This window comes from Falco cherrug, chromosome 4, assembly GCF_023634085.1.
Source record: "Falco cherrug isolate bFalChe1 chromosome 4, bFalChe1.pri, whole genome shotgun sequence".
NCBI classification, from domain to species: Eukaryota; Metazoa; Chordata; class Aves; order Falconiformes; family Falconidae; genus Falco; species Falco cherrug.
The window spans coordinates 33,417,839-33,442,978 of NC_073700.1; the positions used below are offsets into that span (position 1 = coordinate 33,417,839).

A 25,140-nucleotide genomic window follows, 5' to 3' on the forward strand; every position below is an offset into this window, starting at 1 on the left:
TTGAGAAGAACATGAAGGAAACCCAATCAAAAGTGATACATTTTTTGTGGACTATTATCCCTTCAAACAATACTTAAATGCTTTTAAATAAACACAAGGTTGTGCTGCTACTGAGAGCTTGACTCTCAACACAAAGAGCAGTTGCTGCAGACAAGCATGACTGGTTACAAAAACGAACACAAAAGTTAATGCAAAACATCATCTCAAAAAAAGTTTATTAGCATGATTAAAAACATGTGAAGAATGACAGTAAGAGAGAAAGTAACAGCATGGAAGAACATCCATTTCAACAGTTTATATTCAACAAGGCTTGAACTGAATGGGTAACTTTATTGCCAGATTTCTCTTGATTTCTTTAACAACAGTTCACATTGTATCAGTTTCATCATTATTAGGACTATTGCTTTTGTTTGGATCTGATCCCTGTTGCAGGTAAGTATAAAAAAAAATATCCCCCATTACTGCTGGATTGCAAAATGCATTGTTGGTTTAAGAGCTGGTAAAAAAGAAATTCTCAACTGAAGAGTCTGTTTAAAAAACAACCTTTTTTTCCTAATCGCACTACAAAGAAATACATTAGTATTTTGGCCTTTAAATTTCTTACATGGTATTTATTTAGCATGGCAGTCCCCGAATTCCCTCCCTTTAAGTAACCATAAATCAAACCCCTCTTTCAGAGGCTGCTTCTTGTGTTAGATTCTGAAGATTCACTTCATACACGCTTACACTGGCTTGAGAACAAAAACAGCATCATCTAGTACATAGTAGTCATTATACATGTCACCTTCACAGAGGTATGGCAGTCTGGTGAAAGCCTCTATGGCAAAACCAGCTTTACTGAAAACTTCTGGCAGGCTATTCACTTGTTCTTCCCAAGTGTGCCCTTTGATTTCCAAAACTTCTGAGGGTTTTTCCCACTTGCCACCTACTGAGAAAACAGAACAGTTTTGTTTAAATTATTAAAAAAACCAACTTTATTGTGCGTTGCATTTTCTTACAGAAAGCAGATTACACAGATTGTATTCGATTCCACTCCAGATAGGATGTCGGCAAGCCAATTGTAGAGTAAGATCAGTTCAAGTTTTTGCCTATTGTTCAGAAGCAGCTCCTTCTTAAGATTATCTTTTGTTACATTTTTAATTAGCAGTTCCAAGACTGGCTGAAAAGTAATTTCCACTAGTGAGGCTGGTGTTCAGCAGACATGGACAGACAGACAATTTAATGAAGATATTTTCCAGCATTATAAAATCTCTTCTTTATGTCCCCTGTTTGGCCAAAGATGGCTTCAGGTAATTATAGCAAATAAAGCCAGCAAGTTGAAAATCATGATTAGCTGTGAAGCTTCCATTAGTAGACCACCACATTATAATGGGTTGCTACAGAGTATTTGTTCCTCCAGTGGCCACCTACTAGCTGACACAGTAAAGACTGCTTAGGGTCATATAAAACTAAGAAGCCCAACACTCGTAGCATGCTAAAAGCCATGTTGTCATTTGTTATATCCAACAGAATAACCTGAAGGATTACAGGTGCAACTCTCAGAAGTTCAAAATCTAAAATGCTTCACTCATTTTCTGAGTAATGTCATCCGCAAATAACAAATGTTACCTGGTTTGGTCTGTACCTTTAAGCAATTTGCTAAATGCAATAGTAAACACCCTTCTAAACAGGAAGTTCTAAATCTTGTGATGCAGATGGTTCTGCAACTCCAGAGATTTCCTAAGTTCCTCTTCCTTCAAGCAGAATCATTTCAAGAGACACACGAGAAATGGCATCTTTGCGCCAGTTAAAAAATGTGATAATGCTGGCATTTGACTGGATTCTGTACGGTGCTGGTAAGACTTTTTTTTAAACTTCTTCTGTTTTCCCATGTGATAGCAGTTAAACAAGATTGAAAATGCTGTGGTTATGATTTGCAGCATAGCCACAAAGTAAGAGTGGTGAAAAGTTTTGCTGAGAATCAAGCTAACTTCTGCTATCTTCATACAACTTCCAAATTAAGCAACTGTTAGCAAATGCTTTTTCTTCCAAAAGCCTGAAACGCTCCTGTAAGCTATGATTTCTGGGTCAAATACTACTGCGCTTCCCTGCAAAGAATGCTCCAGCAGCATGGTTTCAGTGCAGCTGTGCTTGTTTGGGAGGGTTTGGGAAGTCCAGCAGACAGTATCTACATGAACTGAAGCCATGAGGTCTGCTCTGCAAAGCCACCCAGAGCCCTAGAGTAAGGTAGGAAAGAAGATCAACTGCAGGAGCACAAGCTAACTGCCTTTCACTGTACAGGGCGCAAGTACACCAACAACCTATATTACCACAATCTTCAGATTGCTGTAGCTACCATGGAATGGTTCTGATGTTGATCTGACAGAGTAGTAGAGCTTCATTTTGTTCCTGTAGAAGTCACAGACACTGAATCTGCTTGGAGTTGGTCCATAAAACGCTCAGTGAGAAAAATGCAGGGCCAAGGCTGATTGTCTACCATGGACAGGCTTATAAATTGTGTATCAGCAGTAGATTAAGAGACTTCAGTTTATTTTTCTTTTTATTTGTTATTTTTTAGGAAGTAGAAAAAGGTGCTGTTGAGCTACTACCTTCATTTTCACTGCAGTAATCTCAATCTCCTTGTTTAAATGATTAAGCGGTTTATTTGAATAAAATTAAATATACTAAAACAATATTTAAAATATGGATTTCAATAAGGACTTGGAAAAAAATAATCCCAGACCAGTCACATTAAACATTACATTTCAGTTCCTTAATTAGAATTCTCTTCTCTGATTAACCTTCCCATTTTTTCTGCACACATTTTTAAATGTCAGAACTAACAAGCAATATTATTATCCTTAGAAACCCAGAGTCAATGTATGTGATTAAGTGGAAGACTGTCTAGGAAACTATTATGAATTCTAATCAATGTTATGAAACTCCTAAATTAGAAATGTCTCTATGTCATTTCCACTGCCTGTCATCAGGCTGTCTCACTTGACTCAGATCAGCATCAGTAGAGGAGAGCGAAACCCTTGCAGAACTACTCCATGGAGCATCTACAGTTATGGCACATGATACACACACACTGTCCATTACCCCCCTAAACTCCCAAAACACTCAGGACTAAATCTGAGGCAGGGAACTACACAAAGTACTCTTTCGGTCTTCTCCAGAGCCCAAGACGACATGCACATTATTTCAGATACGTGAATCTTCTCTCCACTTACTCAGAAAAACAGAAACCTAAGCACATTACCACACAGGCAAAACTGTTAAATGAACACATGGGCAAGCTGTAGGTATTGGCTAAAAGAAAAGTTTGCTGGAAACAACCTTAAAAATTTCAAGTTTGAAACACAGTTGTTTTTCCTCCTTTCCTCCCACCTTTTCTTGAATGAACCAGAAGTATCTTATTTTCTTTTACATTGTGCCCTGCTTTATAACTGTCCCTCACATTGCCAATTGTTTACTCTCAACAGGTGCTACAGATATCTGCCGAGTGACTGTAACACAACCCAGATATCAGGAAGCTGACTACTCCATGCACACCGTGTTCCTCACATGCGCTTTCTCTGCTTCTGGATGCTCCTCAACCCCACCTCAAGTTCTATGGTTTCGCTTTTTAACTAATGAACATCAGGATTTGTGTACTCCTGGATGCACAGATCATCAGAAGTACACAGTACATTTATCAGGAAATAATAGTTCACTTCAGATCAATGATCTAACTGTAGATGACAATGCTGTTTATATCTGTGGAATAGCATTTCTAGATTCAAGTTCACCCCATTCTAAACAAACAGGAGATGGAACAGTACTAACAAAGACAGGTCAGTTGATCATTCCTTCTTAGTGAAGTACTCTAAGAAATAAATTCTCTTTCCTAAATATTGTCATTATTTACACTTTCAAGAATGGCATTTAAGATGGAAATACCAACAAAACCGTTAGGAGTAGTATGTCTGTATCAAAATATCAATAGTAAAACCATGGAGGGATTCTACAAATAAGGATCTTAACCTCATTTGCTAATTAGACTGTTCTGTCATATGATGCAAACGACTAGAATTCTACAAAAGAAGTTTTGTACTCATGTTATCTAACCACACTCTACATCCTCTTACATAAAAGACTTTAATGGCTATCAGGAAGGAAGTATCAACAGAAAAATGGGAAGTAGAGAAACTGACTTTTAGTGGAAATAGATGCAGCAGAGTACAGGGTCTCAGAACTGGGGATTCACTGGGCCAACCTGAAAAAAGTTTTAGTTCTGAACCTTTGCATCATTTGCCTTCTAGTTAAAAAAAGTGATGAAACTTCATTAACTACATTTCAGTTCTACATACCTAAAATAGCAAAAAACCAAAACAAAACCCTAGCTGGATTATTACTTTCCCTATATTCCTTCCTTCCTTCATCTAATTGCGTTTCTGAACAAAAGCTTTATTCAGATATTCCTTTACGAGAGCAGAAAACTGGATTCCATTCTCTGTCTACCCCTAAAGGAATGGTTCATAATCAAAAATAACAAGTCTCCATTGCCCTTGCAAACATTCCAGGAAACAAGTGATCTCACCGAGGAATTTGGACTGAAAATGAACCAGAAAAATACTGATGGGTGTCAGGTCTTTAATTCCTCAGAGGAAGGGGGCTGAAATGCAGAATTTTAAGAAAATTATGTGAATCAGAAGAACTGTCCTTTATTCTAACACTCACTTTTAATGAAGGAGCAGAGAAGCAGATCAGCAATGGAAAACTCATCTTCATGATCATCGCCTCATCCTTACTGTTTCTATACAGCACTACCGTATTCACATTCTTTGTAGTCTACAAGGTAGGCTCAAAGTGATTTTTCTGATTTTGTTCATTTTTTAAACTGCTTAGATTTACATCTCCATAAGGAGAATAAAAAGACATTCCTAGATTCCATAATTTTTATGATTTAAGTTTTAAAACAGTGGCTAGTTGAAGTTCATATGCTGCACGCATCTGCAAACTCTTGTGTGGCACATACCTGTACTCCCAATAGCAACCAAACTTTCTTTTTTCAGTAAAGTGTCTAAAAGACTAGGTATTCTAAAGTTAAAATTATCCTGAGAGTACTAACCAGCAAGTTGGAGATTATCTATCACAGCACGCTCAAAAAGCAAACCTAGGAAGTACCATCGTAAGTCATCAACTCTTTGTTTCCAGTAAAGGTAATTTATATTTAATGTCAAAGTATCTGTGAGAGCTGCAGTAAAGTTACTGCAGACTGACTTTGCTTGTGTAATGAAATTCTACTCATATACCACACATATACAGATGAGAGACCTTGGTAAAATTTAAAATATCAGAGATTTGGAAGAAGTTTTATGCTTATAGAAAACAAACACATTAAAATGTGCCTCATTAAAAGTTACATAACTACTGAATTTATTTTCTAAAATTGTATCTATTTATTTTTAATCTTGAACAAAATTTGTGTTTAGTTAAAAACAAACATCCAAAGCTGCAACTGGAATCTTTACATAATAATGAGATGCTGACATGAGAATGAGGACTAAGTGCTATAATATGGTGAAATGGTTCTTTGCTGTAGTGATCACTGTCTGAGCATACAGACAGAACAGTCTTTTTCATTTTTGCTTTTCTTTAAATGGGGTCGAGTAGTATGTGGGAAAAATCTTTAAAAATTAAAAACTGGTATCCATGATGCCATTGGTTTATTTTTGAGAATTGGGTAGTGCTTCAGGCAGGTCCCACTGTACTCAAAGCAAAAATACTTGAAACTTCTAGTACCAGAAGCTGAAAAAGGCTTTACATGCTTGGAAAACTTCTGCAATTTTTCCAATGGTATACGCTGATCTAATGAAAGACTTTTACCTACCAACTGATGTTGTAGAAGAGCAATGCTTTTAACTATTCTACCACCTTAGCAGTTGGCTTCTCATCTTATGTTTTAATAATTTTTCATTTTATTATCCCTCCCTCCAGTTAAAACCAAAGCTGCTAAAGAGAAGCGGGAATGAAGACCAAAGACCAGAGAACAGTGTATGTCATCACTTTGTTTGCTTTTTTAGCGATTCGGAGCTTTTTTCCACCCTGCTGTTTTAAAGTATACTGGGCATCAATTTTGTGATTAATCGATGATTCAGTTAAAGAGACATTCAGAGCTGTTAAGGCTTCACCTCAGATTTGCACAAAACTAGTTAATAAATCTACATTTAACCAATTTTAACTGATAATTTATTTTTAATGAATTGGATACAGGACAAAGTCAGTCTATGTAAAGGCCATATCTAATACCATCTTCCTTTAGGTTTTAAGTAAATTCTGTTAGAACTTCTGAAAATAACAAGTTTTGCTATTAATTTTTTGTTTGTTGAAATGGTGCATTCAGGTAACCCCTCATGTATTTAAAACAAGTCTATTAAGAACCTCTATCACCATGTATTCTTGAATAAAAATCAGAAGTTACACTTTTAAATATCCAGTACAGAAGGTATATATGTTAAGAGATGTAATATTAATGCAATTTTAAACCCTACTGCCTGCCAAGGCCAATGTTCTTAAAGTGTTATTAAATAACATTCCCAAAGACATACACAGGGAAAAAAATCAGAATTATAAAAGGTAAAAAAGGATGTCTCCCCCCACTTCAAATGTAGCACTGACCTAAAATATTTTAAATAATTTGCAGAAAATCTGTAGCGGACGAAAAATTTTTCAAGCAATAGCCCAAGAACTTCAAAAGCAGAGGTACGCTGAACACTGCCAACAGCCTGTGAGTACCTATCTCTCCTAAATTTCAATATTGGTAAAAACAGAAGCTGAGTTTTTAGGAGTATACCATTTCTACTTCCTCTAGAAATACATTTTTCTTTTTTTAAAGTTGACACAGGTCTAAACAAAATACTCTGCACAACAGTCAAAGATATTATAAAGCATTCTAAATGCCCATACATTTAAAATTGCATATATATATATGATACTATATACCTTATAGAATGTATGTACATTTAGAAATTAAATGTTCTATTGATTTGTGTTTTGCCAAGAAGATGTCTCAACAAGTGATTCTGGACCGTCTGGTAAAATGCATAGAGTTATTAAGAGTTTGCTTTTGAAAAATACTGCAATTGTAGTTCCCCTTGCTCCCTTAGCCCAGAGTAACTAGCTGACAGAAATGTAACAAAACTGTTGTAAAAGCTCTACAACATTCTTCGACATATTTCCCCCTCCTTCAACATACAGAGCCTAAACTAAGCATTCAACCTCACCAGGTAAAGCCACACAACTTATTTCATCAAATTTATGTCCATGAGTCTTATATGACTATATGACAATAATTTTGCACGTGCCATCTAAGTTACAAAAAACCCCTCACTTTAGCAGTTGTGTATTTGCAAGCAAAGAAAATGGCTTCAAAATCCTGCTTCAAAAATGTTGCTTTTCTTGAGGAACCGTATAAATTTTCCCCTGTTCTGAGCATGCACCACACCACTTCAGAGATGCAAGGAGAAACAAAAGAAATAGAACAAAGTCAAACATTTTTATACATTTTTACTTCATTTATTTCCATATAGCCCCTATTGTTTTCCTCTATGATTACCCCTTTAAAGACTTTCAAGACCCTGTTGACGTGACCCGATTCTTGGTTTGAGCATCAGATATGAACACAGTGAAAATAAGGGCTATGTTTTACTGCCTCTGTGTTCCCTGGAAATTAGGAAAAACCAAGAGGAAAAGAAATACATTTTGAATCCTGTAGATGAGATGTGGACAAAAGCAACTGGATTAAACGGGGAGAAAGGAGTTTACTGAAACAGTAAAGGGATGGAGTTTGCCTCAAAAAGGAAATTCTGTCTTTATAAAAAAAAAGTTCACATCACTAACAAAATACTTCTATATTTTTCCCCTAGGATGATGTGGAAGATAACACTGTTTATCAGAACAGATGAGCATGTGTGGCAGTTCAGATTTGTTCAGTACTCTTCATGCAAGCAAAAGGGGCAGATGAAAAAGTTAAGCTTCTTTACAGACTTCCTTTGCTTTAAAGGGAGAGGAGAAAAGCTTGCAGGGCAGTGTTCTTCACCCAAAACCAAGTGCACTGTACATTACATTTACATTATATATTACTTCAATTTTCCATTCTGCAAGAACAAGAACCATGGGAAAAGACTTCATCTTTCATAAGATGACTGCTAATGCTTCACAAAAGTTTCCTTTTTCAGTTTAGATTTAATTCTATGTCTTTTTCTCTTTACATAAATTTACATGTATTCCTTTTACATGAATTGAGCATTTGTGAAAGATGTATGATGATTGACAGCAACAGAAAATAAACTCATTTCATAGGTGAAATTCTGGTTTTAGTCATGTTAGTGTGATAGTTATCGATGTACAGGTACACAGATCATTACTGAGCAGCTTAAACAGAGCAAAACTTACGTGTTCTATAGACAAGCAAACAGAAAAAACAGACAGTAGAGATGCATTTACTATCATGGTAAAGCTCGTTTGGGATGGGAGTTCCTTCCTAGCCTATTTATAGAAGGAAAGTAGTGGTCATAGTAAGAAGGTTGCTCCTGCTATACTAAAATTCACTTGCTAGACAGAAACCCCCATCTTCCAGTCCTATTATCTGAAGTCAAGACTACCTGGAACACCAACTTTTGCCTCTACATCCCTGTTCAACACAGATACAAACACAAACACAGATATTCCATACCTTGAATAGGTAGTATACTATTGTTATCATCATTTAAATAAAGCAAGGCTTTGTTTAACAAATGAAACAGCATTTCTCACTTCAGCGAGATGAGAACTGACAACTGAGACAAAGCAAGGGTCCATCTAGCATAGTACCATGTTTCCAGCTCAATTTAGCAGCAAGTATTTCTGGGAAGACAGAATCAACACTTTTCTTTTCTTAACCCTTCTAATCAATCACAAGGACATTAACATGCTCAACAAGAAATTTTCACAATCCTAGGCTGCTAGGGTTTACTACTTCTGAAGTATGGCCTCTCTTGACTTTTTTATTCTAGAGAAACTTAAACCAGTCTAGTCATATATTATCTAATAATGCCTTTATATAAATGATGTCTATATTAGGAAATACAAAGGATTTTATGGGATACCTACCAAAAATATTGTTATAATAATACATGTTCTTTATGTGACTAGTCTAATATGCTTCATCTGGCTTACTTATCAAATTTAGACATGTGCAATAAGTGCACTACTTTTTGTTGTGGATGTTGAAAATAAAATTCTGAAGAGCCCCAGAAAGTCTATGATTAAGCTACTCTGGACTCTAGGTGTCACTGTAATTCCAGAAACAGTAAGCACAGAAATATATTTCACCTCCTCCTCCACCTTGCTTTGTTCTCTTAACCAGTCACACAGACACTTCTAACAATTACCCTCCCATTACGTTACATGCAATAACTCAAATATCTTGTTTTAATTAAAGCTATTCCTCCATTTCTAGAAACTGATCTATGCACTGATCAAACGTGTTACCTGCCTCATCTCTTCTCCATTTGTTCCCCCCTCTAAAATTCATAAGTCTCTCTAGGCAGGTCCAAACTGTTTTTAATTAGCTGCTACAAGAAGTTACTTGAGCCATGAAATGTTCTCCTCTTTGAGTGTTCCAACTATTTTTTTTGTTAAATATAAAGCATATGTACATATCTAACACTTTTCAAAATGTATCATCGTGTAGAAAGGCTGAATGAAAATAATGAAATTCCAAAATCATTTTGTACATCATTAAGACAGTCTGGCAGTCTATTTCTTTAGACTAGAGTTAAACAGATCTTAAGTGGGAAAGCTTCAGTGGAATGACAGTAACTTTTGTGTGTGCTAACTCATATGGGCCCACACCCGTAACAGTAGTAAACAGATAAACTGAGTATGTTTTTAAGTTTCAGAACATATTAAGGGAACAAAACTACCTTAAGCAAAATGACTAATCTGCTACAATTCATCATCACAAACAAAAGTATGACTTTGGTTTACAAGACATCTTACAACACATTTCAACTTTCAACAATAGCAATGACAGAGTTCAACAATCACAGAACAGGTTCCCAGTCCCTTGGGATTTAGAAATTTAACACACTATTCTCCTCCCAGCATACTGTAGGAGATCAATGATGAAAGATTAAGTGCACTTAAAAGTAGTTTCTTCCTTAATTTATCTACCTCCTGTTGAGCCAGGAAGTCGCACATGGTCTATCACATGGTTACCCAACAACACACAGAAAAGTGGATGTTGGGTGCAATAGCGGTTGCAAAACACAATGGCACATAGTTTGAAGGCACACACACAAGAAAGCCACCCAAATAATTTCACAATTTCTACTTCTGATATGCCAACGAAAGGCTAGAATGATACTGCTGTTATTTGGAATTATAAATTTTAGAAAGAGGAAGCCATATTGTTCCACATTATAGGAACAAGAAGCTATAACTAAATATGCCTGATATACTACACAGATGTGTTAAGTCAACCCCCCCATCTCATTTAAGACTTACTACTTTTCAGAACAGTTACAAAATTATATGCTCAAACACTGTACTTTAAGCAATTCTTCATCTGACAGCACTGTTTCTGTACTTAAAACCTCCCCCCCTTCCTCTTCCCACCAAATCACCACTGGTGTATAAAAAGAGAAAAAGAGATTTGGTGCATTTTTGATTGCCCAAATGTTAAGGTTATTAGTTCTGTATTTTCTAGGCATACATGCCTTGCCACAGACAAGTCTTAATACTCAAGGAGAGCCAGTGTCCAAATGATGACTGATGAACACCAGCCTTCTGGAATTCAAACTACCTTTACAGTGCCTCAGCCTGAATCCACAATCATAGACAGACACGTAAAAAAAGGTTTCTAGGCTCTTTTGAAGCTTAGTTGTAAGGACAGATTCATTTGCAAATCTCTCATATGCTTCTTTAAAATGCAACTAGGGGAAATAATGGGAGTTTTGGCACTAATTTTACTTTTTTATTCCAGCTACTAATACAATATAAATAGTGGCTGATGCTTTGTATTACTAGACTGTCCTGGTTTCCACTGGGATAGTTACTTTTCTTCTTAGTAGCTGGTACAACGCTGTGATTTGGATTTAGCATGAGAATAATATTGATAACAGAATGATGCTTTAGCTGTTGCCAAGTAGTGCTTACTCTAAATCAAGGACTTTTCAAGTTTCCCATGCTCTGCCAGTGAGCAGGTGCACAAGAAGCTGAGATGGAGCAGAGCCAGGACCCAAACTAGCCAGAGGGATATTCCATACCACAGAATGTCACGCTCAGCACATAAACTGGGGGGAGATGGCGAGGGCCTGCTGATCGCTGCTCAGGGTCTGGCTGGGCATTGGTCAGCAGGTGGCAGGTAGTTGCATTGTGCATCACCTGGTTTTTTTCCCTTTAGGTTTTATTCTTCTCTCCTCCTCATTACAATTATTTTTATTTTATTTAATTTTCATTATTAAATTGTTCTTAACTCAACCCACAAGTTTTACCTTTTTCCTGATTCTCCTCCCCATCCCACTGCAGGGGGGGGTGGTGGCACACTGTGGGAGTGAGTGAGCAAGCAGCTGTGTGGTACTTAGTTGTTGGCTGGGGTTAAACCATGACCACAGGGGTCTACAGTTTACTTTGAGAGCTCATGTTGGAAAGTGAACATTATCTCCCTATGAATTTTTAGGTGCGGTTCATCTGGAACACTTGACACAGCTTGACCTGAACTGCTCTATTCAGCATTACAGACAGTTCTGATGGTTTTCCTGAGTCAGTCACTAGAGACAACTGGGGTTACCTATATGACAGCAGCAGAGGGCCCTAATCAGAGATCAGTTTTCCCATGTTGCTCCAACACAGCTCGAATGTGGCAATCTGCAGAACAGGATATGTAACTTCAATATTTGAGCTTTTTGTTGGTGCCAACAACCTATGTTGGGGAATTAAGAAAACTGCTGACATCATGTGGCCTATTTACCTATAAATTCAGACTTCTGAACATGCACAAATACAAACATGCCAATTATTTATTATACATTTAATTTGGGATACTATATCCTACAAGTTTTTTTCTTTACCTACCTAAACAGCTATTAATCTGTGTACTTACCATTTTCCACATAGGGGTGAAATGGCAGAACTAATGCTAGAATGACTCTGCCTCTAGTTGGCTCCAGTACACTTCTAATATCTTTTAATACAGTCAGTGGTTGATCACAGCGATCCAGCAAATTCAAACAGCTGATAACATCATACTGAAATCCTGTGTTTTGCCACTCATTTATACCAAGCACCCTACAAAGGGAAAAAGAAAGAGATACAGTCTTAAACACAAGCTAAGTTCAGAGAGAACCACTGAAAACAAAAATTCCGTGTGGATATGTTGATAGTACAGGTAAGGTCAGCTACCTAGGCAGCGAGAAGAGACAGACATGATGCTTCTGGTCTTTTGGAAAAGAAAACTAAATCAACAATGGGCATGGCTATATATCCAGCCTTATGAACCTTCATATTGTCTTACAATCACCAGTCAATAAAAGGAGACAAAAATCAAAACGCTAAGTATTTTAAAAAGACGTGTTGTCCTAGAGAAGAATTTTCAGTTTTATTCAAGGAACAACAAAGGTGCAATAGGATAAATGGCTTGCATTCTATCCACTCTGACTTACCACTGTGCAAACCTGGACTGCAAAGCAGCTGTTATGTTTCCACTCAAAGACAGCTGAAGAAAAGAAACCTATAGTTTCTTCATTCTTTGGGTTGAAATCTAGGGATATAGTGCCTGAAATACTCACCATTACTCAACAAGACTAGATTTACTGCCTGCAGGAACCTCCAGGAGCTGCGACGAGTACATGAACAAAGTTCTGAAAGTGCTGAGGTTTTTGTTATTAAGTATTAATTCAGTCTTAACAGCTGGAGCTAAGCATAGCAAGAATAAAGATTGTCTGTACTGTGGGATTAGACAGACACAGATTATTGAGGTATCCCTATTACCAGGATTTAGTTTGCTTTTTCTGCAGTACCTGTGTCTTCCTCTTAGAATTTTGGACAGTTCAGATAGACTGTTCATCGGAATTCCATCTTTCTGACTCCCTTGATTAAAGCAATTTATGCAAGCTATGAAGAAAGAGATTTCAAAACTGTTATTACCTATTTTGTCTTAACTGATATAGGGAATATCCACGTAACAAAAGTACTGGTAAGAGGGAACATCAGATGTGTTTGTTTTCCTGCTTTTGTACAAGATAACCTTTTCCATAATGATCACACAATAGAAGAACTGACTGAAAATACTGAACATGCATTAAATATTACTAATAGATTACCATGCTGTAATGTCTGATATAAAGGATGTAGGAAGCATTCAGTACAATACCTGTATTTCTTCTTCTGAAGCTGCCATATCATAGTTTCAGACAATTCAGTGGCATAGATTTCTTCAAAGTGAGGACTCATGACTTTTGTGACTTCTCCATCCCCAGCCCCTAAATCAAGAAGTCTGTGGGACTTCCATTCTGGATTTATTTTAAGCAGTCTTTGAAATTGTTCTGGGGAAAACACAAACATTGAACCCCTTCCAAGCAACCTGAAATGTAAAAACAAGAAATGACCAATTTTGTACGAACTTTAACGGGAAGGACAATGAAGCGATTTAGAATGTGCTTTGGCAGCAACCAGTCACACATAATAGTAGACAAGGTCACTGCCCAGATAAATTTTAAATCTAGTTCAACTTGCCTTGCACTTGTCAGAGATCAAACACATAGCCACATGCAGTTACAGTGGTTAAGACTTCAGGAGGAATGTGATTAGGTAAGGAAGAGCTCATGGGGTGCAGCTCAAGAAAATGATCACATAAAAAAAAAAAAAAAAAAGAGAGGAGGAGGGAGAGAAAGGGAGGGAAAGATAAAGGCTGAACCTTATTTGTCACATTTGCAGATTTGAATCTCTGCCACCTACCTTGAAAAAGAAAAAAGATAAAATAACAGAAGAAATAAAATGGCTGCAGATGCAGAACTATGCACAATGAATGAGGAATAGGATGTAGAACTAGGAGGGAAGCAAGGGAACAGATTTAAAGAAAGAATGGAGGTAACACTGCTGGAGTATCAAAAGATTTTTTTTAATTTTATATTACAACAGCTTTTGCTGCTATCTGCAGATCCTGCATTCAACATGAAGAGCTGTGGAATAGAAAACAGGCAACTCATTAAGGAATGGGGTAGAGGTGACAGTTGGATTCCTTACGGATCAAGTCAGTGACATACCTGCCCGTAACTGTTAGAAGACTACACAGTGACAGATTTCAGCTGTCATAGCAGACTTCAGAGGATGAAAGAGTTAGGAGAACAAGCAGAGGAAGAAGAACTGGTCAGTAATAGACTGAAGGTAGGTAAATACTATTATTTAAACTAATGTTGGATGGCAGGTTAAAGACAACAAACAAATCTTTTACATTCAAGGAGGCAAAAAAAAAAAAAAAAAAAAGGTAAACAAAGATAAAAAGAATCAAGGAATAAAAAAAACTGTGAAAAGGAGGCAGCCTAGGAAAGATTGACCATACTAAAAAACAAAGAAACAAATACATAAAACAGAGTATACAAAAGCCATACAGAAAAAACTAACGCAGGATATTAAATGTATAAAAATAAACAGAATACAGCCAATTTAAGTAGGGCCCCCTTGCAGCACAGTTGTGTCAGTCCACACTGCATAATTGGCTCATAGCTATTATTCCTAACAGCACTATGAGGTGTTATTCAAAGCACTGGAGAGCCTTTGAAAAAAAATAGAAGAGAAAGGAGGAAGAGGAGACCAAAGAAACCTTTATATAAAGCTACAAGTAATGAAGAACACCGCAGGGAAGCTCATGAAATCATCTGGTTAGAAAATAAGGGAAAAGATTATTTTTCTAGCCTTAGCAGACAGCTACTATCCTCATATCAGACTGTGCAGAAGTATGTAGTGTGCGCAGAGGTGGGGATGGTGGAGAAATCAGGTAAATGTAACAAAATGCATACTTCCTAAGGTCAAAATTGATAAGCTGTTAAACATACGTCTGAATGGGTTGACAAGAGCAAAAAAAAGGCACTGTTTTTTGGAAGAAATACTAAAGCACCCACAAACAGCTAAACTCCCCTGCAGTCACAAAAGAGATGGATGCAATAACACTAGGAGAATATTGGTTTATAAGCTTCTCTTTTCCTGCCTTCCTGATGTTTCATCACTCAAACACGCTACATCAGAAGTTACCTGTTCAAGTACAGCTTACACACAAATTGAGGTGAACTTAAGTTTTACAGAGTAAGAGAAAGGACAAAATTCTGTTCCACATTAGTGTTATCAGACACAACACTCAGCCAGCTTCTGCACTGTTTAGAAATCCGCCTAGGTTTGCTAGTGGTTGTGCACACACTCTCTAGTAGAAGAGTTTTAGATGCAATACAAAACTGACTGGATACTGCCACCTTCAACGAGGACAATCGCAACAGCAACCAAGGCAGTAGGTAAAGGGCAAGGTCGGGGAGGAGGGTGAGGAAAGAAAGCAGAGAAAGAGACAAAGAGAACACTCTTACTCAGAAGGAAATTAATACAGGTAATGGTTATAAAATACAATTAAAGTCCTCTGACTGTCTCTTATTAATTGCCATTACCTCCTCTGTGCCCCCATACTGGAAATGGTATTCTTCAATTCAAAGGGTTAGGTGTGAAGAGCACAGTAGGGCATTTCAGATCTGTTAGGCTGGCAAAGGGAAAACTACATATTTAAGAAAAGCTGACAGATCAAGGGGTAGGACTAAAGACTTGAGAACTCTAAATCCAAACTCTATTTAGTTTACCTAAGATTGAGTTTTCACTTACCCATTGATAGATGTTCTAGACATAAAGAGGCTAAAAATTGAGGACACAAAAGAGTGATAGAGCTGGATAAACAGCCAGCCTGATTTCTCAATGCTGTTGTTTAAGAAGATCTGTGTTCCTTGGTCAAGGTAACTCTGGACAAAAATAGGCTGAAGGGATTCAGACAACTGTTCTGTGTTGCAGACATACCACTAGAGAAAGAGATAAAGGATCATTAAGAAGTTCAGCAATATAAAACCAGAAGTAGTTAAAACAAATTGAATACATGGAAGGCTATTATTAATTTCCATAAATACAAAAATTTAGGTTTACCTACAGACTTTTTAACAAGCTCCTGGATTAATTTAACTTAGAATTGAATTGCAATCAAGTGAGGACTGATTACTTGCTAAGAAACAATGCTTTTAATTTTTGTCTCAATTACTACCCTGTACTTTGAAGAACTCTACAGAGTAAATTCCCTAGAAAGCAAACACAGGTCCTCTGTGGAACAGCACCATGCTAATAAAATAGTATTAAGCGGGATAACATTGTTTTCTCTCTACCAACTCATTCTCAACTTTTCCCTAGGCATCCTCTGGAAAGAAATCAGCGAGAGTATTTGCAATATTTTTCCAGGAAAGGAGATAAAGAATCCAATCAATACTTTATACCACTGCTTGTCTGTCTTACAGCACTGCTGGACTACGTTTCTTCACTTACCAGTACCAACAAGCAGGTCCACAAGTCTTTCAAAACAATTATGTTTATGTGGCTGCCTCCCAGCATCTCTACTAAACAAAGGAGCAGGTTCCCACATCTAGGAAGCCATCAGTATCAGCTGAAAGGCTATATTTTCATATTGGTAAAATCTAAAGCCCAAGCCAAAAGGAGCCAATTATTCCCTTCAGCTTGTGTTACCTGGTAACAACCACTCCTATACAAACTAACCTACTTTGGTATACAAGCTATTGTTCAATTAATTCTAAAGAAAGTGAACACTCCTTCTTGGTATCAAATGTAGCTGGAAAAGTAATAAACCATACAATATCCTACTATTTTACTACCCATGTGTAAGGCATACCTAAACTCCTTTTTTAATACTTGCTTTACATAATTTTAAATGCAAAAGACTTGTGCAAAACAAGGCAAACGTTTAGAAATTCTGGTATTTTAGAACCCTCACAGCCACCCTCTGCACCTCCAGCAAATGCTTCTAATGCTGCAGGATTCTGGAATATTAGCAGTGATAATAAAATTCAAAAGGTTGTTCATTACTAGCTTGCAATGCCAAGCTAAAAATCCCCTCCACTCAACATGCAAAAGTTACACGAAAAAGTTTTAAATGCAATTTTAATTAAGAACATTGCTATTATTTTTCACTCTCCTACACCTACGCAGAGTTATTGTCAGACCTTCTCACAGAATCTCTAATGCCATTCTGTCTGTGTTCTAATATCAAGAATTATTCCCTACAGCTAACACTCTCGTATCTCCCCCTCAGATCTTGCAATAATGTTCCTTAATCTGGCTGCATGTGTTTATTGTGTAGATAGGGAGTTGTAAGTATCTTAAAAGAGAAACGGAGAGTTTTAACAGCATCTTGTAAAAATGCATGTAGAAGGACAGCAGTCAGGTGGACGAACTCCCCAACACTTTTAAGAACTTTTAAGACCGAGGACTGTGTCTATAGCCATACTATGCAAAATGCATGCTGACACCCTGATCCGTTCACATTTGTTGTACCTTGTCAGGGGAGGAACAGTCACTTAATGCATGTTTGCACAGTGTTCAGCACAATGGGACTTCCAGTCACTACTGTAATTCAAATAATAATGGGACAGGATTGTAATTCCAGTGTCCTGCTGCTTCACAGTGACAGTGCCAACAAGCAGAGGGGAGTACACAGCCGCACCAAGATCATTATGACAGATTCATAAAACAGGGGCTCCATTAAACACTGACCCAAAGTAGCAAGGGACATCAAGACCCTTCAGCCAAGGAGCGAACATACGCCTGCTTAGGTTTACTTTGAAACCCACTTTCTAATGGGTACATTTCTGGCAGAATCAGGCTCTCAACTGCACTTTCAAACACAGTGGTAGGTAGCACAAGTCAGTCAGCCTTTCCTCTAAAAACCTGATTTTGAGCTAGTCTGTACCACATGATAGAGCCTGGCACAAGGATCCCCAAGACTGCTGATTTACCCATTTTCTTTTCTCACTGTAGCGCAGTGCTAGTTATATGAAGCTGCATAGTCCAGGGATACCTAAAAGGGATCCCTGGTGAGTCATGAAAAACCACCAGCCTGCATACTTTGTCTACACATCTTCAGAAGCCAATTTCAAGAGCCTGGCAGAAGTGAACAATCCAGAGGAGCTGAGGAGAACACCAGGATAGGTATCTGGTTAATTTGTGAGGCTGCTGCCTTGTTACACCGAACACGTTTGGGGTGGCTCAAATGATCTACCTTTTCCAGTGTATTGTCATTTTCAATCCAGAAGAAAATGTATCCAACTATCAAAGCTTTGGGAAACACAGGCTTTGTTTCCATTAGCAATATGACTATAGGTATGCTGTACCTGAGCTCATACACCTTGGCTCTGCCCTGAACTGTCATCTGTTGTTCCAGGATCAGACCATGGAAACCAACAGTTCTACATGTCTTTTAAGACACCTAAATATTGATGTATCTTGCCATAACCACTGGCAGAATGATGATGGTGATAACTGTGAGAAAAGAAGCTTGTTCCCAGAAATAACGTACTGCTCACTGACCTCCTTTAACTTCTTCATGGTTAATCTTGCCAGTAAGTTTATTGGCAACTACCTACATAACAATAGATATACATAATAATAACAGAAATAATAGCAAACTATAAAAAGTGAAAAATCAAAAGAAAAGGCAACACAGGACAAAACCAATGCAAATTTCAAATGACAAAACCTGTGCAAAACAGCTTAGTTCTGGAACTACTTCCAGAATTTTCTTCCATGTACAATATATGAAGAACCCTTTTCAGACCACCAGCTTCATGACAGAAAGTGTATCAATGCCTTACAGCATAACAGTAGAAAACCTACAGCAGAAAAATCTTGAAAGAAATTAAGAACTTCGTTATAATAAAGATTACAATTATTGACAACTCTTGCTTAATATTAGTGAAAGGAAGAAAATGTTCTTTTAGATAATTTATGTAAAACTGATGAAGTCAGTAGAACTGTGGAAAGTACCTGGGCCTCAACACTTACAAGTAACCCCACAAACTCAGTAATCATAAAATCTTACTAAATAATCAATACTTTAGGGTTAAAATATAGATCAAATAAATTAGAAAAGGAGAGTATGTATAAGTATACAGTATATAAGTATAAAGTATACAGACCATCCACCTGTGAATGACATAATCATCTCCATAACACACTTCCTTGGTTGAACTTATCTTTCTAGTACAGCTTTTAAACAAGACAAAAGACTTTCAGATTTTCTTCGTTCACCAGAAGTTCTTTCTGTAAATCTAAATTCTGCATCTCTTTGTACTTAGGTACTGAACGATCCAAACTGTGGTCATTAAATCCCAGCAAACACAAGAATCAGTAGCAAGATTCTGGGTGTCAGTGCCCACCCAGAACACTAAAAAGCTTGAGTAAGGGAAAAGCTGAAGAATTATGGGGCATAAATATGTTCTTCCCCTGTAGAGCAGTTCTCAAGTATTTATGCTATGTCTTCTTCATTAGCTCGGCTCTGTATATTTTACTTATACTAAGTCAGTATCTTCTGTCAGCACTATGTGTTTTTATCAGCCCTTCTGAACTCCTGTCAAGAGTTTCAGCAGCATTTTGGTAAAATGTAGCGCACCTCTGAACACGTTCCCGATGCAGCCCTATCGCACCCCCATGACACTGCCAGGGTACAGTCCCTAACTCCGCCACAAAGTACTAATCCATGTGCCTACACCGGCCAAACATAGCACTAACCTTTCACCGCGCCGTATCACATCGCAAACTCATCTCCAGTTTGCCACCTAACACCGTTCCCAGGCCGCCGTAAGCTTCGCAGCTTCCCGGCTGCTCACTTTTAATTTCCTCTAGACACACCAGCACTAATTAAAACCGCCTCTGCGATTACTACCCCCACTCCCCACCACCTGCAAACTTCACCCGGCCAGAGCCCGCCAGGAGAAGGCAAACCGGCGGCGGGCAGCCCCGGCAGCCGTCCCGACACCCCCCGAGGCCGGTGTGGGGACACGGCGCTGCCACCCGTCTCGCCGGGCTCGCTGCGACACCCCCCCCGCGGCAGGCACCCGAGCCCCCCGTCCCGGCCGCCGGCCCCCCGCGGCTGGGCGCCCCCGGCACCTCAGCGCCCCCGGCCGCGTCCCGCAGGGCGGGCAACACGGCAACTTTTCCGCGGCAGGACCGAGCCGTTCCCTCTCTTTGTCTGGCGCTGCCCGGCGCGGTGCCCCCCTCAGCCCGCAGCCCGCCCCGATCCCCCGCCCCGCGGCGGACGGTACCTCAGGGCGCCCCGGCGAACGAGGAGCCCCGGCCCGGTGCCCGCGGCGGAGCGCCCGGGGTGTGGGGGGTGTGGGGGGGACCCGGGGACCCCCCGCCCAGCCCGGCCCCGCGGGCACGGGGAGGGAAGGCGGGGTGGGGGAGGGGAGGGGCGGGAAGGGCGGCTGCCTCTGGGGCTGTACCTGGTGGTTCTCCCTGGCGCCCGGGGCTGGCTGGCTGTGGCTGCCCATCATATTCACGTAGAGGGACCTGGATAAAGGGCTCCTCAGGTACCTGGCAGGGCCAGACCACATCCTCCTCCTCAGCACCCACAGGAACAGGGTGTAGCAGCCCAGCCAGCCCAGCCACAGTCTCATCGGGGAAGGGGCGCGGAGTCACCCCCTCCCGCTGCCGCCGCCTCCCCTCTCCATGGCAGCGGCGGCGCCGGCAGCACGCAACTCGCCCAGCTCGGCGCGGCTCCCCTCCGGGGCCCCGCACACACGCTCGGGGCGGAACGCGCGGCGCCGCGGCAGCGGGGCCCGGCCGGACGGCTTCACTGCGACACGCCGGGGCCTGGCGCGCACCCGCTCCCTCCCTTTCTCTCGCCAATCACGGAGCGGGCGGGGCCGTGGGGCGCCGCTTTCAAACCCGAGCGGGGCAGCTGGCGGCGGCAGCTGCCCGCCCCCGCCGTCGGCACCCTCCTCCCGCCCCGCTCCGGTCACCGGCGGCGGCCGCCCACGGGCACCCCCTCAGCGGGGCTCCGCCGCGCTCTCAGCGGGCACGTGCTTGGCGCCGCCCTGCCACACGCGCTGCGCGTGCGCAGAGTGCCCTGGGCGGGAGCGCGGGGCGCGGCGGCCGCGGCGCTGAGGGAAGGGCGGCCGGTCCCGGTGGGCGCTCGCTGTGCCTGCCGCGCTCCCGGCTCCTAATTTGGCATCGCCCGCTCACCGCCTTGGTAGCTCAGGTTAACCTTAGTCCAAAGGGCCTCCCTGGAATTAGTGCCGTTCATTTCAAAATTTTGCGAAGAGTTCACCAACCAGAGAAACTCTGGGCTGCTGCAGCAGTAAATGCTGGAGGATGGAGGTGGTGCTTGGCCTTGAGCTGTGCTTGGTTTCCATGATCTTCAGGTTTTCCCTGTACACAGACGTTTGAGGCCAATAAGCACAGAGGCAATGAGATTCCTAAAAAAACCTAAACCACGGTCATTTAAGGATAAATTGGGTCATTACAGGGTTTACCCTTTAAAAGGGACTTCTACCTGCAGATGAAAGGCTACAGCTGAAACACAAAATTTGCCTTCACACCCTCAGACATTGCTATTCTTGTAAATAACTATTTTGCAATGGCTCAGTTAAACCTTACTGCTCATGTGGAATTTCCGCAACATTTTATTTTATAAAGCCTTTACAAAGCTCACGGCCTGGGCTCTGCAGCAGGAGCATGGGTCACTGCACAGGAGGATCTAAGGCCCTTGGGCCAGGATTTTCTTTGCTGAAGCTGTGGGATGTGCATGCAGAGGAAGTAGAAGTCATCGTGTGGGCAGGGAAACAAGGAGCTTCAGCCTCCCCCATCCTATTTCTACGCATGGGGATGCAGCGGGCTGTAAGGGAGGCTAGTGGGTACAAATGTATCCTTAACGCAATTAATGCCCTACAGAGGAAGGCTAGGCTAGAACAGGCAGGGTTTATTGGAACATTTTAATCTTGGACAGGTTAAGTTGAATAAACATCTTTTGGCTTTTCATCCGGCAGCAAGTGCCTTTGCTAGAACAAAAGCCGTGGGTTTGGGTTAGGTACTGCTGTTCTCATGTATACTCTAATAAACACGGGGGGTTTGTGGTAATAGCATAGAAAGTGAGGAATACTGGGTACCACTGGAACTGAAAGAAAATCTAGACAAAGCCGATCTCATTAATCAAATTCCAGCAGAGTATGGCATCAGTGTTATCATCTCTAATCTCAGGAAAATGTTTCTTAACAACCACAAGCAATCCATATCCTTCCTTTAGATCAGATTTGAAAGGCTGGAATCTCATCTCTTACTTTCCTGGTAAGGATGACACTGGAAGTCAGGCCACCGTGGGATCATGGCTTCTACTTGGAAGATCCTTTGAACAAGCACTGATCACATCCAACCTTGCTTATTCTGGGAAATCAGCAAAACCAGGGCAACAACAAAATATTGCCAGAGGATTTTTCTGTTCAGTTCATTTTCACTGATGTTTAATATCCTTGAGGAAAGTTTTTGACATGAGAGCTTTAGACAGTTTTCCACACAAAGATTTTTTTTTTCCTCCAATAGCTAGATGGGCTAAGATGCCTTTTTGGTCTATTTCTTTTTATTTGGCTTTGGATTAGGACTCTCCTTTCTATGTATGTTCTTGTTTGTAAAGACAGATTAGCTTATTTTTTCCCTCCAGGAATAAAACAACTTTATAATCAAAATCCAAAATGACAAAAGCTAAATTTGCTGCTTTTTAAACAGACATCTGCTCACGATGTGTAAACCAATAAATAAAATTGCTTCAGGTTAGTTACATGTTGTTCACAGGAAAACATATCTAAATTTCATCATGTGTAAAATACAGATAAAGAATTGCATACCAAATAAATTAAGAAATACACTAGTTTTTGTCTTTGTATTGTTAGTATACAACCTGAGTATGTTTTAATAATTTTTTTCAAAATTCCTACCCAGTGTTATATTTGTCATTAATATTTTGCTGCAGTAGTTGTATACTAAGCATATTTTTCTTGACAGGCTATAAAGAACGCACTATCCATGCATATTTGGGTAATAATTTTGATGTATTGTCATTTGCATATAGGTTGGTGGAATTGTAACCAATTGCTGGACAACCTCAGAAAACTATATTTTTTGTAAGTGTATGTATACATCACTCAAAGCAATTAGTGTGCTGGGAGAGGATTTCCAGAAAAAAAGGAATCACTCTTTTTCTACTTTCTCCTCAACAATTTATATAGTGTTTCTTCTTTCTCTTGATGGAAAATTTCTATAATCGATTGGCTACCTAGAGTCCAAAAGGTCCAAAACATGCCCAAAGGTTTTAACACAGCCTGCCTTTGCTTTGTGAGGATCACATGGAGCCTGGTCTTCTGGAGCAGAACTTGCAGTGACAGGGCTGGCTGCACAGCCTCATGTATTCTAAGATGTAAATCTGCAATATTCCCAATCAAGTACAGCGATAAAACAACTTTCCCTTCTAGTAAGAAAGTGATTACTAGAAAGAGGTCTTCAAGCTAAACAAATCTAGATAGATAGGTAAGGGAGGAACCATCCCACACACCAGCCAGCGCAGGCTGGGGCTGAGCTGCTGGGGGCAGCTCTGCGGAGAAGGGCCTGGCAGTGCTGGTGGGCAGCACGTTGCCCATGGGCCAGCAGCGTGCCCGTGTGGCCCAGAAGGCCAGTGGTGTCCCAGGGTGCACGAGGAGGAGCGTGGCCAGCAGGACGGGGGAGGGGATCCCCCCCCTCTGCTCTGCCCTGGTGAGGCCGCGTCTGGAGTGCGGTGTCCGGTGCTGGGCTCCCCAGGTCAGGAGAGACAGGGAGCCGCTGGAGAGGGGCCAGCGGGGGCTGCGGAGGTGATGGGGTCCCGGAGCATCTCCCCTGTGAGGGGAGGCTGAGAGAGCTGGGCCTGTTCAGCCCGGAGCAGGGAAGGCTGAGGGGAGCTTCTCAAGGTCTACAAACACCTTAAGGGCAGGTGCTAAGAGGACAGGGCCGGGCTCTTTTCAGTGGTGCCCAGCGGCAGGACAAGGGGCAACGGGCACAAGGTGCGGCACTGGAAGCTCCACCTGAACACGAGGCAGAACTCCTTTCCCTGGAGGGTGCCGGAGCACGGGCACAGGCTGCCCGCAGAGGCTGCGCTGTCTCCTCCTCTGGAGACGTTCAGAACCCGCCTGGATGTGGCTCTGTGTGACCTGCCCCAGGCGACCCTGCTGTGGCGGGGGCTGGGCTGGATGATCCCCAGAGGTCCCTTCCACCCCTGACCTTCTGGGAGCCTGTGATCTAAAATCCTCTCCCCCAAAGGCAACCCTGGAAGCCCAGCTTGTGGGTCTATCCAGCACTCTAAGACAACTTCCCCTCAGTTGTATGTTCTTTTACAAAACCAGCTAGAATTCTTTTGGCTGCATGTACCACTGAGCTTTTCCCTGAGCTGGCTTAATTCTACAAGAGCTCAGAAGTATTCGTGGAGATGTGGCTTATCTTAACTGTTCCTTCCCTTCCTGCTTGTCTTTCCTGACAGCACCCATTAAGTTTACAACCCTATTCAAATGTAAACATCCTACTAGCCATGTCAACATAGTATATTCATGAATTACTGAGCAGTTCCAAAATAAGCACAGCAGGAGACTGGAAAGGTCATGTTGTACAACAGAGGCAGGCCTGTAAGCTCCATAAAACATAAATTTCATTTTTTCCTACTCTAAAATTAAATATACTTTGTTGTAGTTTATTCAATGTTTTCACTCTAATGATACATTACTATTATATTAAACTAACATTCTTTAAGGTCTATTGGATTACATCCTTTTAAATCTAGTAGACACTTTTACCTATTGATTTTCAATATATAAAATTCATTCAGTGTGTTAAAATCCAAATGCTCAGAATTTATAGAGAAACTCTAAGAATGGGATTCAAGCATCAAATTTCTCATTCTGTGAAGTTATCACAGCATTTCGTATTTTATATTATACACACTTAAATCCTCTTTTTCAGTTATAAGACTGTTTTAGACATTGAAATTATCAAGATTAAATTGGGGCATTTTTCCAACAGCAGGACTTAAAGCTC

At 40.5% G+C, this 25,140-nt stretch overlaps 2 protein-coding genes across 5 annotated transcripts; one reads left to right on the forward strand and one right to left on the reverse strand.

Annotated features, from left to right (window-relative positions):
• Positions 1 to 198: 198 nt before the first annotated feature.
• Positions 199 to 21,111, reverse strand: METTL9 (methyltransferase 9, His-X-His N1-histidine). The gene is made up of 5 exons (XM_055709070.1): positions 20,535 to 21,111; positions 15,865 to 16,055; positions 13,379 to 13,588; positions 12,110 to 12,294; positions 199 to 928 (listed from the first exon to the last, which is right to left on the reverse strand). The coding sequence occupies exons 1-5, from the start codon at positions 20,706 to 20,708 to the stop codon at positions 723 to 725; spliced, it is 966 nt and encodes a 321-aa protein (XP_055565045.1). The 5' UTR covers positions 20,709 to 21,111; the 3' UTR covers positions 199 to 722.
• On the forward strand, positions 989 to 19,233 carry IGSF6 (immunoglobulin superfamily member 6). 4 transcript variants are annotated; one of them, XR_008732033.1, is made up of 7 exons: positions 997 to 1,835; positions 3,465 to 3,815; positions 4,713 to 4,819; positions 5,962 to 6,018; positions 6,668 to 6,751; positions 14,165 to 14,391; positions 16,435 to 19,233. XR_008732033.1 is itself a non-coding variant. In XM_027810118.2 (6 exons), exons 1-6 carry the CDS (start codon positions 1,769 to 1,771, stop codon positions 8,161 to 8,163), a joined length of 915 nt encoding a protein of 304 aa, XP_027665919.1. In that variant the 5' UTR covers positions 989 to 1,768; the 3' UTR covers positions 8,164 to 8,331. The 4 variants fall into 4 exon arrangements, 2 of the variants coding, with proteins under 2 accessions (XP_027665919.1, XP_014138092.1); XR_008732032.1 differs by lacking the exon at positions 16,435 to 19,233 and adding an exon at positions 15,440 to 15,753 and having other exon boundaries at positions 14,165 to 15,394; XM_027810118.2 differs by lacking the exons at positions 14,165 to 14,391; positions 16,435 to 19,233 and adding an exon at positions 7,890 to 8,331 and having other exon boundaries at positions 989 to 1,835; positions 6,668 to 6,726.
• Positions 21,112 to 25,140: the final 4,029 nt, after the last annotated feature.

Bases quoted from the DNA above. Each gene is read 5' to 3' on its own strand.
- METTL9 (XM_055709070.1), bottom strand. From the start codon at position 20,708: ATGAGACTGTGGCTGGGCTGGCTGGGCTGCTACACCCTGTTCCTGTGG. The intron at 16,056-20,534 runs GTACAGCCCCAG...CTCTTTCTCTAG, and splicing joins GCGCCAGGGAGAACCACCAG to TGGTATGTCTGCAACACAGA. The intron at 12,295-13,378 runs GTATTGTACTGA...TTCCCTTTGTAG, and splicing joins CTTCAGAAGAAGAAATACAG to GGTGCTTGGTATAAATGAGT.
- IGSF6 (XM_027810118.2), top strand. From the start codon at position 1,769: ATGGCATCTTTGCGCCAGTTAAAAAATGTGATAATGCTGGCATTTGAC. The intron at 3,816-4,712 runs GTCAGTTGATCA...CTTTTAATGAAG, and splicing joins AACAGTACTAACAAAGACAG to GAGCAGAGAAGCAGATCAGC. The intron at 6,727-7,889 runs GTACGCTGAACA...TTTTTCCCCTAG, and splicing joins CAAGAACTTCAAAAGCAGAG to GATGATGTGGAAGATAACAC.